We start from the raw sequence: 14,088 nt of genomic DNA on the forward strand, positions 1-14,088 counted from the left end.
CAAGGGAGGCGGATGATTTTTAAGGGCCGGTTGTTGGTGGCTGAGACGAGACTCGAGCCAAAGAGGTGGTTGGAGAAAAAGTAGAAGAGGGAAGAAAAAAAAGCAGCTTGTGGGGTGGGAGCTTTGAAGATGGAAGCTTGGAAAGCTGGGTCGGGCACGGGCGGTCAGGCGAATTGTGCCGCCCCACGCCCGCTGGAAGTTCAGCGCGGTTGGTGGTGCAGCATGTGACGCTAGGCCTCCCGGGAAAGGACGGGCGTCAGTGTAGTGGAGTGCCTGGCACTTGCAGAACGCTGTGGATGTGCTGTGTAATGCTGCATGGAGGGGCACTGACGGTAAGGCAGATAGCCTGAGAAACTTCACTCTCGAAAGAACTCGAGACCCCGTCCGGTGCGGCAGGCAATCTTCAACGCTGCAAATTCCTCACAACAAACTCCTTCCCCTGGCGCAAAGTCAAGTAACTCAGCCTCACAATCAACCAGGATGCCTTTTGCGCAGCTCGTCCTCGGCAGTCCGGGCTCTGGAAAGAGTACCTACTGCGATGGCAGTAAGCTCCCCGACCCGACGATGCGTCCTCGACAGTCTCAAGAGCTAACACGCCACGTCAAGTGCAGCAGTTCATGGGCGCCATAGGTCGCGCCTGCTCCGTCGTGAATCTTGATCCCGCAAACGACCACACGAACTACCCGAAAGCCCTCGACATTCGCGACCTCGTCAAGCTCGAGGATATCATGGCCGGCGACAGGCTAGGACCAAACGGCGGCATTCTGTACGCTTTGGAGGAGTTGGAGCACAACTTTGAATGGCTTGAAGAGGGACTCAAAGAGATTGGCGACGACGAATACTTTCTATTTGACTGCCCAGGGCAAGTTGAGCTTTACACCCATCACAACTCGCTACGGAACATCTTCTTCAAGCTACAGAAGCTTGGGTTCAGGGTTGGTCCTCCTGGCTCTTCATCACAGAACCAACTCCCGCTAACTCCTGACTAGCTCGTCGTCGTGCACCTGTCCGACTCCTTCTGCCTAACGCAACCCTCACTCTATATCTCCAACCTTCTCCTCTCCCTCCGCGCCATGCTCCAGATGGACATGCCACACATCAATGTCCTTACCAAAATCGACAAGGTCGCTTCGTACGACTCTCTGCCTTTCAATCTCGATTACTACACCGATGTTGACGATCTTTCATATCTCATCCCCTACTTGGAGGAAGAGTCTCCCGTGATGCGCAACGAGAAGTTCGGCAGGCTGAACGAGGCGGTCGCAAACATGATTGAGAGCTACGGATTGGTCCGGTTCGAGGTGCTAGCGGTCGAAGACAAGAAGAGCATGATGCATCTGCTCAGGGTGATTGATAGAGCTGGAGGATACATCTTCGGCAGCGCAGAGGGCGCGAACGACACCGTGTGGCAGGTCGCCATGCGTAATGAGTCGTCCATGTTGGAGGTTCGTGACATCCAGGAGCGCTGGGTCGACCGCAAGGCCGAGTATGACGAGCTCGAGAGGAAAGAGTGGGAGGAGCAGGCGAAGATGCAAGAGGAAGACCCCAGTGGCGGTCAGGCGGATCAGGCGATGGCAGACTCTGATCCGGACTTTGGCGACATGACAGTGCCGGCAGACAGCGGCGTAAAAGTAGTGCGCAAAAACAAATGATACCCTTCAGCCGTCTTCTTCATCCATTCCCTCTTCTTCTGAGACATCTGATGCGTCGACCATGATGGCGTCGCCGGCTTGTGCCTTGCTTTGAGCGAACATTGGCACGGTGCCGCTGGCTGCTGCTGCGACGGAGTCTTTGGCGGCGAGTACGAGTTGTCTTGCCTGTTTGATGGCTTCCTCCTCAGCCTTACGAATCGTGCCACTCACTCGGACGACTTTGAACAAGCAGCGTTTTCCATCTCCGTGCTTAAGCGGGACGCGGTCCATGAAGGTAAGTGCGGCCCACACAAGACGGTAGTGCTCTCTCTTGATTTTGAGGATGAAAGTTGAAGTTGCTTGAGAGAGATATTTGACTAGGCTTGATTAGCGGGCGTCCGTGACAATGGTCTTTCTTCACTGACTTGATAGGTTTCCTTCAATGGCACCAGAGCCGTAATCGCCAAACAGCGTAGCAACTTCAGCTCGGAGCGCCTTCAGCAGTGACTGGGGAGTAAGCTGCCCCGTCGTGGGCTGATGCATGACTACGAAATCCGGAACATTGGTCGCCTGTTGCTTTGACGCGTCAGGTGGGTAAAGAATGTTGACGAGGATATACCTCTCCTTGATTCGGACCATTTTGCTGTGCCGTTGCGCGCTCTTGGAGAAGTGAGTGACTGCTTGTCGAAGTCGATACTGAAAAAGTTCAAGTCGCGGTACGTACTCGCGTCAAAGCTGGAAGTGCAGGGGAGGACATCGAGGAACAGCGGCTCGAAGTGGGGTCCATGCGGGAGGTCGCTGACTAAGGCGGGGGAGCTTCCCTCGAGCTCCGGTCCTCTGGAAGCTCCCGACGTCACCAGGCATGTTGTCAAGCTATTTGATGATTTGGGCGATTATTAGAGGTTTCTCGGCTTGAAAGGAAATACCGGAATTTTTTCTCTCTACATTGGTGTTCTGGACACCATTATCTGTGACCAGGTCTCAGATCCGCCTCGTTCACCATGGATACCCCTCTCAAAGTGGCCATCTTGATCGTCTCGACGACCGCATCCAAGGATCCCTCGACGGATAAGTCAGAGCTCGTCTTGAAAGATGTTATAGAACAGGAGGGCGGTGGAAAATGGGTGGTCACCGACAGCAAAATCGTCCCGGATCTTGTTCCCCAGATTCAACGCCAGATCATGCTGTGGGCAGATGTTGGGCTTGAAGACGGTGCCAACCTGATTCTCACCACAGGAGGCACTGGATTTGCGGTATCGGATAGCACCCCCGAGGTATTTAATCTAACTCACTCCCCAAAATAACTATGCTAAAGTACGGTACAGGCTGTCAGTGCTCTCATTCACAGGCCAGCTCCCGGTCTGGTTCATGGAATGATTGCTGCGTCCTTGGCAGTGACCCCGTGTAAGTCACTATATCTTAGCAAGGGCTTAAATCACTAATGATTCCAGTTGCCATGATGTCCAGGCCCGTGGCAGGAGTCAGAAACAAGACTGTCATCATCACCCTCCCTGGATCCCCGAAGGGTGCCAAGGAAAACCTTCAGGCCGTCCTTAAGACGCTTCCCCATGCCTGTGTGCAAGCCGCCGGAGCCGATTCCAGAATCTTGCATCAAGGTGGTGTCAAGAAGCTCGAGGCAGAAGCCGGAATCGGCTCCCAAGATGCAGCAGCGCCAAAGGTCCAAAAAGATCAACCACATTCACACTCACATACCCACGATCACGGCCACAGCCACGGCCATGATCACAAACACGGCCATTCCCATGGTCATGGACACGGAAGCCTGGTCAGGCATACTAAACCAGGTGACAATCCTCTGTCCAACGATCCAAGTCTCGGGCCATCCCGACGGTACAGGGAATCGCCTTATCCAATGCTTGAAGTTGATGATGCCCTCCGCCTTATTCAAGACTTCACCCCTGAGGCGGAGATCGTCACATCACTCGTCGACGTCAAGATCGTCAACTCAGTCCTAGCAGAGGATGTCACGGCTAGAGAGAACGTACCCGCCTTCCGTGCAAGCATCGTAGATGGCTACGCCGTAGTTGTTCCCAAAGACGGCAATATGAAGGGCGTGTTCCCCGTCACAGCAGTATCACACGCGGCTCCCGGGGAAGCAAAGACACTGAAAGAGGGCGAGATTGCCAGAATCACCACAGGAGCGCCGCTGCCCCCTGGAGCTACCTCAGTGATCATGGTCGAGGACACCATCCTCAAGTCCAAGACCTCTGACGACAAGGAAGAGAAGGAGGTCGAAATCCTGGCGGAGGGCGTCAAACCCGGCGAGAACATCCGGGAAGTCGGCAGCGACGTCAAGGAAGGTGACCTCATCCTAAAGAAGGGCGAGCAAATCTCCGGCGTCGGCGGCGAGATCGGTCTACTGGCATCTGTCGGCGTCGCTGAGGCGAAGACCTACAAGCGACCGGTCGTCGGCATCCTCTCCACCGGCGACGAGATCATCGAGCCCGATCGCCCGGGTGGCCTTCGCCTAGGTGAGGTCAGAGACACCAACCGCATCACCCTCATGTCCGCAGCACGGCAGTGGGGCTTCGATGTCGTCGATCTGGGCATCGCACGCGACAAGCCGGGATCCCTGGAGGAAAACCTGCGTGAAGGCCTCCGCAGGTCCGACTTGCTCATCACCACAGGCGGTGTCTCGATGGGCGAGCTGGATCTCTTGAAGCCGACCATCGAGCGCTCTCTTGGGGGAACCATTCATTTCGGTCGCGTCGCCATGAAACCCGGTAAGCCGACTACCTTCGCCACAGTTCCGGTCAAGAACAACGCCGGAGAGCGTGTCACCAAGACCATCTTCTCCCTGCCTGGCAACCCTGCCTCGGCACTGGTGACGTTCCACCTCTTTGTCATACCGGCTCTGCACAAGCTCTCCGGTATTGTGCCCACTGGTCTGCCCAAGGTCCCGGTGACGCTTTCTCATGACTTCACTCTGGATAAGCAGCGAGCAGAGTACCATCGGGCTGTTGTAACGGTCGGCAAGGATGGACTTCTATCGGCAAGTAGCACCGGTGGTCAGAGGAGCTCTAAAGTTGGAAGTCTGCGGTCTGCAAATGCTCTGCTTGCCTTGCCGAAGGGAACAGAGCTGAGGAAGGGCACCAAGGTGGAGGCTCTTTTGATGGGCGAAATTCGCGTGGAGTTGTGAGCACATCGCTATGCTTTCATGTGCAGTACACGATAAGATAATGCAGCGACTTGATTTGACTTCCATAATCATCCTTAAAAAATACCACGCTCGCGCAGAAATCACTTCGATGAGGAGCTATAATACGTTGGTAGTATACAATACAAGATGTTCCTCGCCCTGCCTTTATGCCATTAACGCCAGCCCAAGTAGCCTTGGTGTAATGCAGTGCTCCACTGTACATCATTCAAGTTCGACGTTCATAATGCCGTCTGTGGTAGTCTCCCCTTATTTTACTTCCGTGCCGTTTGGAACATCCCTTACTCCGACTTGAATCCGTTCGTCTTGCCAGCCACCAGGAGGCCGACGATGAGACCGAAAAGACCGAGGACGGAGGAGAAAATCTCGACGACGAGGATCTTGACGAAGCTATGACACGGCGCGTTAGCAAGACTTGATTTCATTTGATGATGGAGGCTAAAGACGTACAGCGTAGGGTCCGCGGCATCAGCCAGCGCGGCTCCACTACCGTTGATGCCGACAGCGACACCGCAGATCAGGTTGCACATTCCGACGGTGATGCCGGACCAGAAGAGGGCATATCCGGTGTAGTAGCTGTTGGCGTCGTGCAGGGTCTTGCCCTCGGCCGGCTCGAGCTGGGCCGAGAAGACGATGGCCATGATGACGCCGTAGATGGCGACGACTTCGCAGAAGATAATGGAGATCAAGTTCTTGGTTCTAACGCGCGGCGCCTTGACGCCCGCGCCGAGAATGGAGGAGCCGGTGATGAAAATACCCCTAGATATCAAAACCTGTTAGACACCGTGACCCCGCCTAGATGCGATGCGATGCTTCGCGAAAGCGTGTTGTTGTTCGTACCATGCTGCGCCGACGACGGAAAGACCAATGCACATGCCGATGCCCATGTCGGCCCATGTGTAAGGTGAGATCGATTCGAGGAATTCGCCAACGTTGAAGGCCTCTCCCGAACCGGTGAAGAGCATGTCTATTGGAAAAACATTATGTTAGCTTCGCTTGATTGACTGTCGCGGGCCATCGTGTCGAAGGGGCATCATCGGGATCGGGGGTTCGTACAAGCTCCCACCACGGTAAGGGCGCCTCCAATGCCTCCCAGGCCATATGTGAGACTCATCGTGCTCGTTTCGGCGTTTGTGTCGTTCCCCGGGGGTCGGTCGTGGATGTTGGATTTGACGGCGGATGTCTGGGGGGTTGCAGCTACGTCGAGCTCTCGAGGCCAAGCAGTGAGGTAACTGAGGTAAGGCAAGGTAAGAGCCGACGAACCAGATTCGGTAAGGTCACATGACGCGTCTATTGGACGCCGTTGCTCATTGGAAGCGTGCTTAGGTAATGCACCTCCCCTGGCTGCAGCCACGGGCTGGAAGTTGACGGCAACCTGGAACAGCAGGCAGCTGCACCGAGTACCCACTTTCCGAAGCGTTAGTCAGCCCGATCCAAGGATATCCTCAAACAAGGCCACTATAAATACAACCTCGCCTCTTTCACACTCGCAACCACCCAGACCGCCGTCCGCCCCCAGGAGATCAGGAACCAAATCTCCACGATGGCAGCCGCACCTCAATCTTTCTACGAGCTTTACCGCCGTAGCAGGTACATGCGCCATCCATAAGTCTAGTAATACTAGCTGTTCCAATGCTACAAAGACTAACCCGTGTACCTCCTTCCTTAGCATCGGCCTTGCGCTGACGGACATGCTCGATGATCTGATCAGTGAAGAGCGCATTCACCCGCAGCTCGCGATGAAGATCCTCGCCAACTTTGATCAGGCGATCACCGAGGCTCTTCAGAAGAGCGTGAAGGCGCGCCTCACCTTCAAGGTACGCACCACCAACGCCTTCCTCGGCAGCCCTCCCCATAGACTGCGAATATTCCCAAGCAACATCATTGCTACATACACAGTGACTGCGGGACTGCTTTACAACAGACCAAATCACTGACACTCGCACACCACAGGGCTCCCTCAGCACCTACCGTTTCTGCGACGAAGTGTGGACCTTTCTTATCAAGAATGTCCAGTTCAAGCTCGATAGTGGCGGCCAGATGGTGTCTGCGGACAAGGTCAAGATCGTCAGCTGCAACTCGAAGAAGCCGGGAGAAGGCCCTTAGGAGACGACACAATGAGCGCATTTCGAGTGTATACGAACGAAGACGTACGCATTGCTTGGGGAATGGACAGCGCCCAAGGAGGCCTGCATACAACGGCGTTTAGGTATTACATGGTTGATTCTTTTCACTAAACGAGGGATGGCAAACGGAACGGGGGACGAGGGCGTTCACCCAAATTGCGAACATTTGATACCACCCAAGGTTTTGCGCGCACCATCATAGACTTTTGATAAGCTCGGCTTGCCAATAGATTGGATGCCTACACTATGATACTCGTACTTTGTTCTTCGGGTTGGTTGTGTTATCCTCGCTATAAATTGCATTGATACCTTACAATCTTCCCAAGGGCTAAGGGAGATCATCAAGTCTTTGTGCGCCGAGTGAAGTCGAAATCTTATCGAAGTGTCTGAACAGGTGAACTTGTTCCACTGTCACTTGTAGTAACCACAAAAAATGAAATGATACGACGAAGATTGGAAGACCGGCGACAGAATTGTATTGAAAGTTACGCTACGGCGCCATACGTCATGCCCGTCCCCACAACTCAATTGGCACAACTTCCGCCGAAGTTTAGGATTGCCGCCATTCTGCAATCTTGATCCTCCAACTGCTAATTCCTAAGTACTAAGGCAAGATCGCATCAAGATCACACATCAGAGTCGCATGCCAGCTTCCTGTCTCCCTGACTGGCAACGCTGCGTCAGCCATCTGAAAGAGGGGAGGCCGATGCCGGGTACCTGCAGAGCCGGGGCTAGCCACAACTGCCCCATCCGCCGGAAACAGGAAAGGCGTCCGAGTTGTTACATGGTTATCAATGAGTGGGAACTGAGGTGCATCAAAAGGCATCGCACACCAAAAGAGAATGTCCCCGATTATTACCTAGCGCCAAGGGTCTCTATCTCAACTGTCTGGGGTTTTATTCCATCAACACCAACGTCTCGACATCTCTGCACATCTTAGCTGATAAAAATTTTTGGCACTCGTCGTCGAACCCAATGTACTTACTGAGGCGCGGTTCACTTTCGATCAATCTCTTCAGAATTACCGACGGTAAACTTTCAGACAGGTCTCATTTCAACAATGCTTGAAGTCTGGCTCTGCTGGTGCGAACTTGGCCAGGACAGTGCTCCATTAATACACCGCTGACGAATTTTCCTATCCAGGCGGATGACTACTTATATCGGGCCTCTAGGCTATTAGTTAATTTCATTTAAATAAGAGACCGCCAAATTTTCCTGTGTCTGCGCGACCAAATTTCCTGTGTACTTAAATACTCCCATCGGAGACGATAATAGTGACGACGACGACAACGATAATAATAATGACGACGACGACGACGACGACGACGACAACGATAGAGCAGACGAGTATTGAAGTGACGACGGTAAGGTAGAGTATAGTCAGAGAAAAAGTAGTCGGTATACCACAGGAGAAATAGATGGTCTCTTAAATAATGTTACTATTACTATCGTCCCTACTGTACCTATCACCCCGTCGTCTCTATCCCGATCGCTCTCCCTATCGCTATCGTCGTCGTCTATGCCCACTAGTCGCCCGGATAGCAAGACGCCCGTTAGTATTCCCAGAATCATACAATCGGTCCAGCTAGACAGGCCAGTCTGGTGCGTTGCGCGGGTGACCCGTTGCCCTAGTCATCTGCAACGACCATGGTTGGGATTGTGCTTTCAGCAGAGTCCCTCACTTCTGTCGTCGTCGATGACAAAACTGTATCAGTCGCCTTCCCATTCTGTACCATGCCGGTCAAGGTACGACTAGATGAGTGTGAAGCAGAAGACTGAATAGATGGCGCGATTGACGTCGTCTGTAGCCGGCCACTTGTCTTAGACGATGAGAGAGTCGTGACGTGGGATGTTAAGTTGGCTCTGAGCGTGGAGTTCGTGGGCACCTTGAACGACTTGCCCGACAGGACGGGAGGTCTTTCGAGAACACCAGTTATATTAGCAAGGTGAAAGCGAAAGACTCGGCATTCTTGAGGTACTACTCACCCTACGCAGATGAAGCCAGAGATGGTTTTGTTGAAGCCATCGCACTGGATGTACACCTTCGGATTCCACTCGGACAGGTTGTCTATGCTGGCGCCATACTCAGCCGTGACAGAGTCACACGAATCATCCGGAGTTACCAGATGCAGCTTGCACTGAGCCGGCAAGCACAGGTCTTGACCTACTTGGATTCCGCCGCACCAGTTGTCGAGGTGGTCGTTGGCTTCCAAAAGTTCTCTGCTCGGAACGCTCTGCGCCTCTGCGATGCTATTGCAAGTGTCGCCCTCCTGGACGTGATAGGTCGCGGCGCATTCTGAAGACATGCGCTGTGCAGACCAGCTTTGTGCCACCGCCGTTGGTGACACAACTTCAGAAGAAGTGGCTGCTGGACTGAGGATGTACGGTGATGGGCTGGTGTAAGAATAGCCGGCCACGCCGCAGCTGGAGACGACCGACTCAAATTCGGCGGCGCGCGATTCACTGTGACCGATGGGTGAGTTGACCTCGATTTGCATGGGCCCGAGAACGCAGTCGTCGCATTCGCGAGGAGCTTCGTCGGTCTCATTACGCCACTCGCCTAGGATATAGTCACACGAGCTTCCCGTTTCCCTGCCGTACGTTAGAACTAGGTCATTGAGCCAAAGCAGTTGATTCTACTTACCTATGCTTGTAGCATGATATCTCATAAACATAGATATAACGATCCACGATGTACGTAGCTGAGATTTGTATAAGCAACATGCGCAACAAAAAAAAACACTACACATTGTTCAGACCTGGGTAGAGCGCCAGGTCATGATCAAAGACGTCTGTCGCTGGGTCGCAGTCGTTTTGAATCTTGGTGCGCAAATCTACCAAGGATTCCTTGCAGCTTGCCGTGCAGATCGCTTCGATGCCGTCCGCATCGAGGACGTCGACTCTGGGAGATCTATGCAGAATGATCAGCATACAAAAACAATCATGGATAGGCCTTTTAAGCATACTCAGACTTAACGTGGCTAGCCAGTCGATGAGAGCAGCTCAAAGTGGTGTTCAGTGCCTCAAAGCAGCGCTGAGAAAGCCCGAAAGACTCGTAAGAAGTCGCTCGAAGTGGGAATTGTTGGGCTAGGGCGGGTGACAGCCAAGCCAGGCCGACTACGCAAGCAAATATCTTCAACATTGTTCTCAATCGTAGCAGAAAAATACGAGAGAGTATGGAAGATTTGTTTCCGACTCAAAGAGAGGGTGAAGGGGAGATTTCGGATGTTGTGAACAGTGACTGGATAGAAGAAACAAGAATATCAGGATATCATGGCTCGGGGGCTTGTCTCCTTTGCGAGTGAATGTCAGCTACTTGACAAAACTGTCTTCTCCTTTCATCCAATACTTCACACCCGACGATTTATTCCAGGTACGCACCACGATGAAGTGTGGGCACAAATGTCACATCCGACCTGGCTGCGCGTAACTCGTCAGAATGTTGCGGACGGCATGCTGCCAAGTCCCCGAGCTCAGGCCTGGAATGTTTTGAGATCGTCGAATGCAGTCTGTTGGCGCTAGTGTTGGTGAAGAACTGCTGCGCCGCTCGTATTTACTTGCATATGCAAATCTGTCTATGGCAATCTTCCGCGAGTTTGAAATTAAACTCCATCGACAACCCATGGCTCTGCCTCGTGGCGAGCCAGGCACCGGCCTGGCCTGGACGGCGTGGCGTCTTCGCGGAGGGACGATGTCCGCCTGCGGCACAAAGCCTACTCTCGCCTCGCACATGACAACCGTCTCTCGACCAGCGTAGTTGTTTTTAGGGTACCATAGTCTATATTTGAAGATTCTGTCACAGCAATACTGGCCCATGGATAGATCAACCAGACAGATCCTTCAAACAGTGAATAAGAAAGATACACCCAAGGAATTGTGGTGCGTTGAGGTTATCCGACCAAGTAAAAACATCGAAATTCGACTGATCGCCACCTAGTTCGATCACTTTGAGTATTGTTCTTCCAACATGCCATGCTCCTCGACCCGTCCCGGCGGCTAGGTACATTGACAGGCAGCATGTGGATCACACATGCGTCTACAGGGCCCTCCTACGTGACAATCTTATATTATCCGCTTGCTTGCGGACACCCCTCGGAGTCTTTCCGTGGTTTCGACTTGGCATCACAGGAACGGCTCGGATGAACCGAGGTGAACGAACCGTTCGTGGGGCTGTTGGTCCTCCTTCGACTACCCTGCAGGTCAAGGTGCTGTTGGTGCTTAGCCCGGACCCAACCCTTGATATGGAAAAGGTCTCCAGCGGCCCGCCCTTCGCCCAGCCGAAGTTGGGCAATCGAGCCGAATCGCTCACCGGTTAATCCTAGTGCAGCGCTAAATATCTACTGTCTATAACGATAGTCTAGGCTTAAGACTCCCCTAGACCGTCGTGGTTGCTTGACCGGTGTTGCGTTCCGTCCCAATTAAGCTTGTTTCCTTCTGGGGACATTAATGGATCCAACAATAATCTTCAGCTGCTCCGACGACGAGGGCCTAGCCGATGCGTGCAAAAGGCCCCTTGATGTCGTGAATTGCAGTAAATCGCGTTGCCCCAATACTCTTTACAATGAGGAAATAGGAAGTTGCCACCGACCCCTGTCCGTGTGTGGAGTCCGCTGCTCAAATATTCTCAAGTGTTGGTCCAACATCAAGAGATCACAAGGCTACCGCAACCTGTGACGAGTCACATCGGAGGAGACTGCAGGCCGAACTTCGCAAAGTCACTAATCAAAGGTACCTTGTAGGACTGAGTCCTTTAACATGAAGACAGGATTGTCATGAGGATCTGTGTTTGAATCAGGCAACACCTTGGCCGTGACACTCATGGGTCTCACGCACCCATCCCATGTCATGAAGATTTCTCTGACGAGAAATGAATATCCGCCTATCACGAAGCTCCGGTTCGCCGCTTGCGCTAACTCTGCCTCCGCATGCGGGAAATCACCATGTCTAGAGCCCAGGTGGAGGGTGGGAAGGAAGCGTGTGTTGGAAGTCCATGCGGATCCAGGGCTCATGTTCGCCCGGTCAAGGCAGGGATACTTGATGAAGAATATGAAGGAGAGAACCAAGAGATACTGATGTGGTAAAGTTAGGCAGAAGGGTGGATAGGATATGAAAATGAATATGAGTCTCGACATCTGCCGCCATTTGATGAGTAGACTATGTCTCGCTTGTTGTATTACTGAAGTCACTCTTTTCTCTTGAGTTCTCTTCTGTCTCTGTTCCAACTGGCCGCAATGAGACTACTACTTTTCTTTCTTACGTCCTTGTCATGGGTGAATGAAGTCTTAGGACGGGCGGTGTTTGCTCACTTCATGGTAAGTAAAGCCCTGCCTCATTTGCAGAAGTTGTAAACCTCACTGGGAAGCTAACAAATCTGTTTCTTACAGGTTGGCAATACGGAACACTACACGGCATCTGATTGGGTCGATGACATCAAACTGGCTCAAGAGGCTCATATCGACGCCTTTGCCCTGAATATGGCCAAGGGAGAGCCTATGAACACCAAGGCTATAGCCGATGCTTTCTCAAATGCGGAGGCTCTAGGATTCAAGCTATTCTTCTCTTTCGATTATGCCGGCCGGGGTCCCTTTTCTAAGGACGAAGTGATCTCCTGGATTAATAAGTACGCTTCTAGTAGTGCCTACTTTAGACACCAAGGAAAGCCTTTCGTCTCGACATTCGAAGGACCCGACCAAGCTGAGGATTGGGTCGATATCAAAGCTACTACTGGATGCTTCTTTGTGCCTGACTGGTCCTCTTTGGGGGCCGGTCCTGCTGTTGAGAAAGCAGGTGGTGTTGTTGACGGGCTCTTCAGTTGGGCTGGCTGGCCATGGGGCGATCAGGACATGGACACTTACGTCGATGCCTCCTATAGGAGAGCTTTGAACGGCAAAGCCTACATGATGCCTGTCTCCCCATGGTTCTATACTAATCTCCCTGGGTATAGCAAAAATTGGCTGTGGCGCGGGGATCATCTTTGGTTCGATCGCTGGATCCAAGTCAATTCGTTGATGCCCGAGTTTGTTCAGATCATTTCGTGGAACGATTACGGCGAGAGCCATCACATTGGGCCGATCCGAGATCACGCCCTTGTTGCTTTCGATACTGGGAAAGCCCCTTACCGATACTCCCTCGACCACCATGGCTGGCGGGTGCTTCTCCCGTTCGCCATAGATCGATACAAGAACAACAAAGCAACAATCACTTCTGAGGGCGTCTCATTCTGGTATCGCACGACCCCCAAAGATGCTTGCGGCACGGGGGGTACCACGGGCAACACAGTCTCACAGCTCCAGATGGAGTTTCAGCCCAATGACATCATCCAAGACTCGGTATTTTTCACCGTTCTTTCGACTGATACTGTGTCTGTCACCGTCTCTATTGGGGGCGTGTCCTCTAAGGGCGTCTTGAGAGATTTGCCTGATGGTGGGGCTGGCCTCTACCACGGCAGCGCACCATTCAATGGGCGCACAGGAGACGTACGGATCACCGTCACGCGAAAGAGTGTGACCATCGCCGACGAGACTGGCCCCGCGATCAAAAACGACTGTCATAACGGCATGACAGGGTTCGACGCCTGGGCTGGTGGCGGCCTTACCTCGAGAGCCCCTAGTGCTGTCGACACGCCTTCTTTGGAGAATGAAGTATGTATCCGCGGCACTGGCGCGAATGACTTTGATGTCTTGTGTCGGACCACATGCTACTGGGGCTATTGTCCTGAAAGTGCTTGCGTTTGCAGAGCCACGGGCGCTCAGATCAAGCTGCCTCCAGAGACTCCCGGAGAGGTCCATCCGGCCGAGGGGTTGAACTCGAATTACATCGGTCTTTGCAACTATGCTTGCCTCTACGGAGCCTGCTTCTCAACCTACTGCGGCAAGGACGAGTACCCCTGATCGAACCGACTGTATCTCCTTTCAACCCCCCATCCTGCACCTCGGGGACTGGTGACGGGGACTGGGCGGCGCTTTGCAGCTTCACCTGCCGCCATGGCTTTTGTCCCATTGCCAGGTGCAAATGTACAGGGCAAGGTTCTCTCAACCTGATGAATCCGTCTCAGGCGACCAAAGCTATAAGCCGAATTGGTGAAGACCACGGCCTTTGCGCGTTCGCCTGCGCCAGAGGTCTCTGTCCCAAGAATGCCTGTGACTCGAGTGGT

The 14,088-nt window shown here is 53.1% G+C and overlaps 7 protein-coding genes across 7 annotated transcripts; 4 read left to right on the forward strand and 3 right to left on the reverse strand.

The window, feature by feature from the left end:
* Nucleotides 1–480: 480 nt before the first annotated feature.
* On the forward strand, nucleotides 481–1,652 carry GPN2 (GPN-loop GTPase 2; the record flags this gene model as incomplete). Its single annotated transcript, XM_036636439.1, has 3 exons — nucleotides 481–544; nucleotides 607–935; nucleotides 990–1,652. 3 exons carry the CDS (start codon nucleotides 481–483, stop codon nucleotides 1,650–1,652), a joined length of 1,056 nt encoding a protein of 351 aa, XP_036498174.1.
* Nucleotides 1,653–2,008: 356 nt separating this feature from the next.
* Nucleotides 2,009–2,270, reverse strand: POP5 (Ribonuclease P/MRP protein subunit POP5; the record flags this gene model as incomplete). The annotated part of the gene is made up of 2 exons (XM_036636440.1): nucleotides 2,009–2,013; nucleotides 2,057–2,270. The coding sequence occupies 2 exons, from the start codon at nucleotides 2,268–2,270 to the stop codon at nucleotides 2,009–2,011; spliced, it is 219 nt and encodes a 72-aa protein (XP_036498175.1).
* Nucleotides 2,271–2,632: 362 nt separating this feature from the next.
* Nucleotides 2,633–4,791, forward strand: GPHN (Gephyrin; the record flags this gene model as incomplete). Its single annotated transcript, XM_036636441.1, has 3 exons — nucleotides 2,633–2,905; nucleotides 2,957–3,035; nucleotides 3,083–4,791. 3 exons carry the CDS (start codon nucleotides 2,633–2,635, stop codon nucleotides 4,789–4,791), a joined length of 2,061 nt encoding a protein of 686 aa, XP_036498176.1.
* A 299-nt stretch (nucleotides 4,792–5,090) lies between these two features.
* Nucleotides 5,091–5,923, reverse strand: vma16 (putative V-type proton ATPase 20 kDa proteolipid subunit; the record flags this gene model as incomplete). The annotated part of the gene is made up of 4 exons (XM_036636442.1): nucleotides 5,091–5,199; nucleotides 5,260–5,568; nucleotides 5,650–5,776; nucleotides 5,866–5,923. The coding sequence occupies 4 exons, from the start codon at nucleotides 5,921–5,923 to the stop codon at nucleotides 5,091–5,093; spliced, it is 603 nt and encodes a 200-aa protein (XP_036498177.1).
* A 429-nt stretch (nucleotides 5,924–6,352) lies between these two features.
* toa2 (Transcription initiation factor IIA subunit 2) lies at nucleotides 6,353–6,915 on the forward strand (the record flags this gene model as incomplete). The annotated part of the gene is made up of 3 exons (XM_036636443.1): nucleotides 6,353–6,399; nucleotides 6,479–6,626; nucleotides 6,763–6,915. 3 exons carry the CDS (start codon nucleotides 6,353–6,355, stop codon nucleotides 6,913–6,915), a joined length of 348 nt encoding a protein of 115 aa, XP_036498170.1.
* A 2,002-nt stretch (nucleotides 6,916–8,917) lies between these two features.
* Nucleotides 8,918–10,077, reverse strand: CGCS363_v004595 (uncharacterized protein; the record flags this gene model as incomplete). Its single annotated transcript, XM_036636444.1, has 4 exons — nucleotides 8,918–9,527; nucleotides 9,580–9,637; nucleotides 9,695–9,846; nucleotides 9,902–10,077. The coding sequence occupies 4 exons, from the start codon at nucleotides 10,075–10,077 to the stop codon at nucleotides 8,918–8,920; spliced, it is 996 nt and encodes a 331-aa protein (XP_036498171.1).
* A 2,089-nt stretch (nucleotides 10,078–12,166) lies between these two features.
* Nucleotides 12,167–13,825, forward strand: agn1 (Glucan endo-1,3-alpha-glucosidase agn1; the record flags this gene model as incomplete). Its single annotated transcript, XM_036636445.1, has 2 exons — nucleotides 12,167–12,247; nucleotides 12,320–13,825. The coding sequence occupies 2 exons, from the start codon at nucleotides 12,167–12,169 to the stop codon at nucleotides 13,823–13,825; spliced, it is 1,587 nt and encodes a 528-aa protein (XP_036498172.1).
* Between the last annotated feature and the right edge of the window lie 263 nt (nucleotides 13,826–14,088).

This window comes from Colletotrichum siamense (genome assembly GCF_013390195.1).
Source record: "Colletotrichum siamense strain Cg363 chromosome Unknown KSG_Cg363_contig03, whole genome shotgun sequence".
NCBI classification, from domain to species: domain Eukaryota; kingdom Fungi; phylum Ascomycota; class Sordariomycetes; order Glomerellales; family Glomerellaceae; genus Colletotrichum; species Colletotrichum siamense.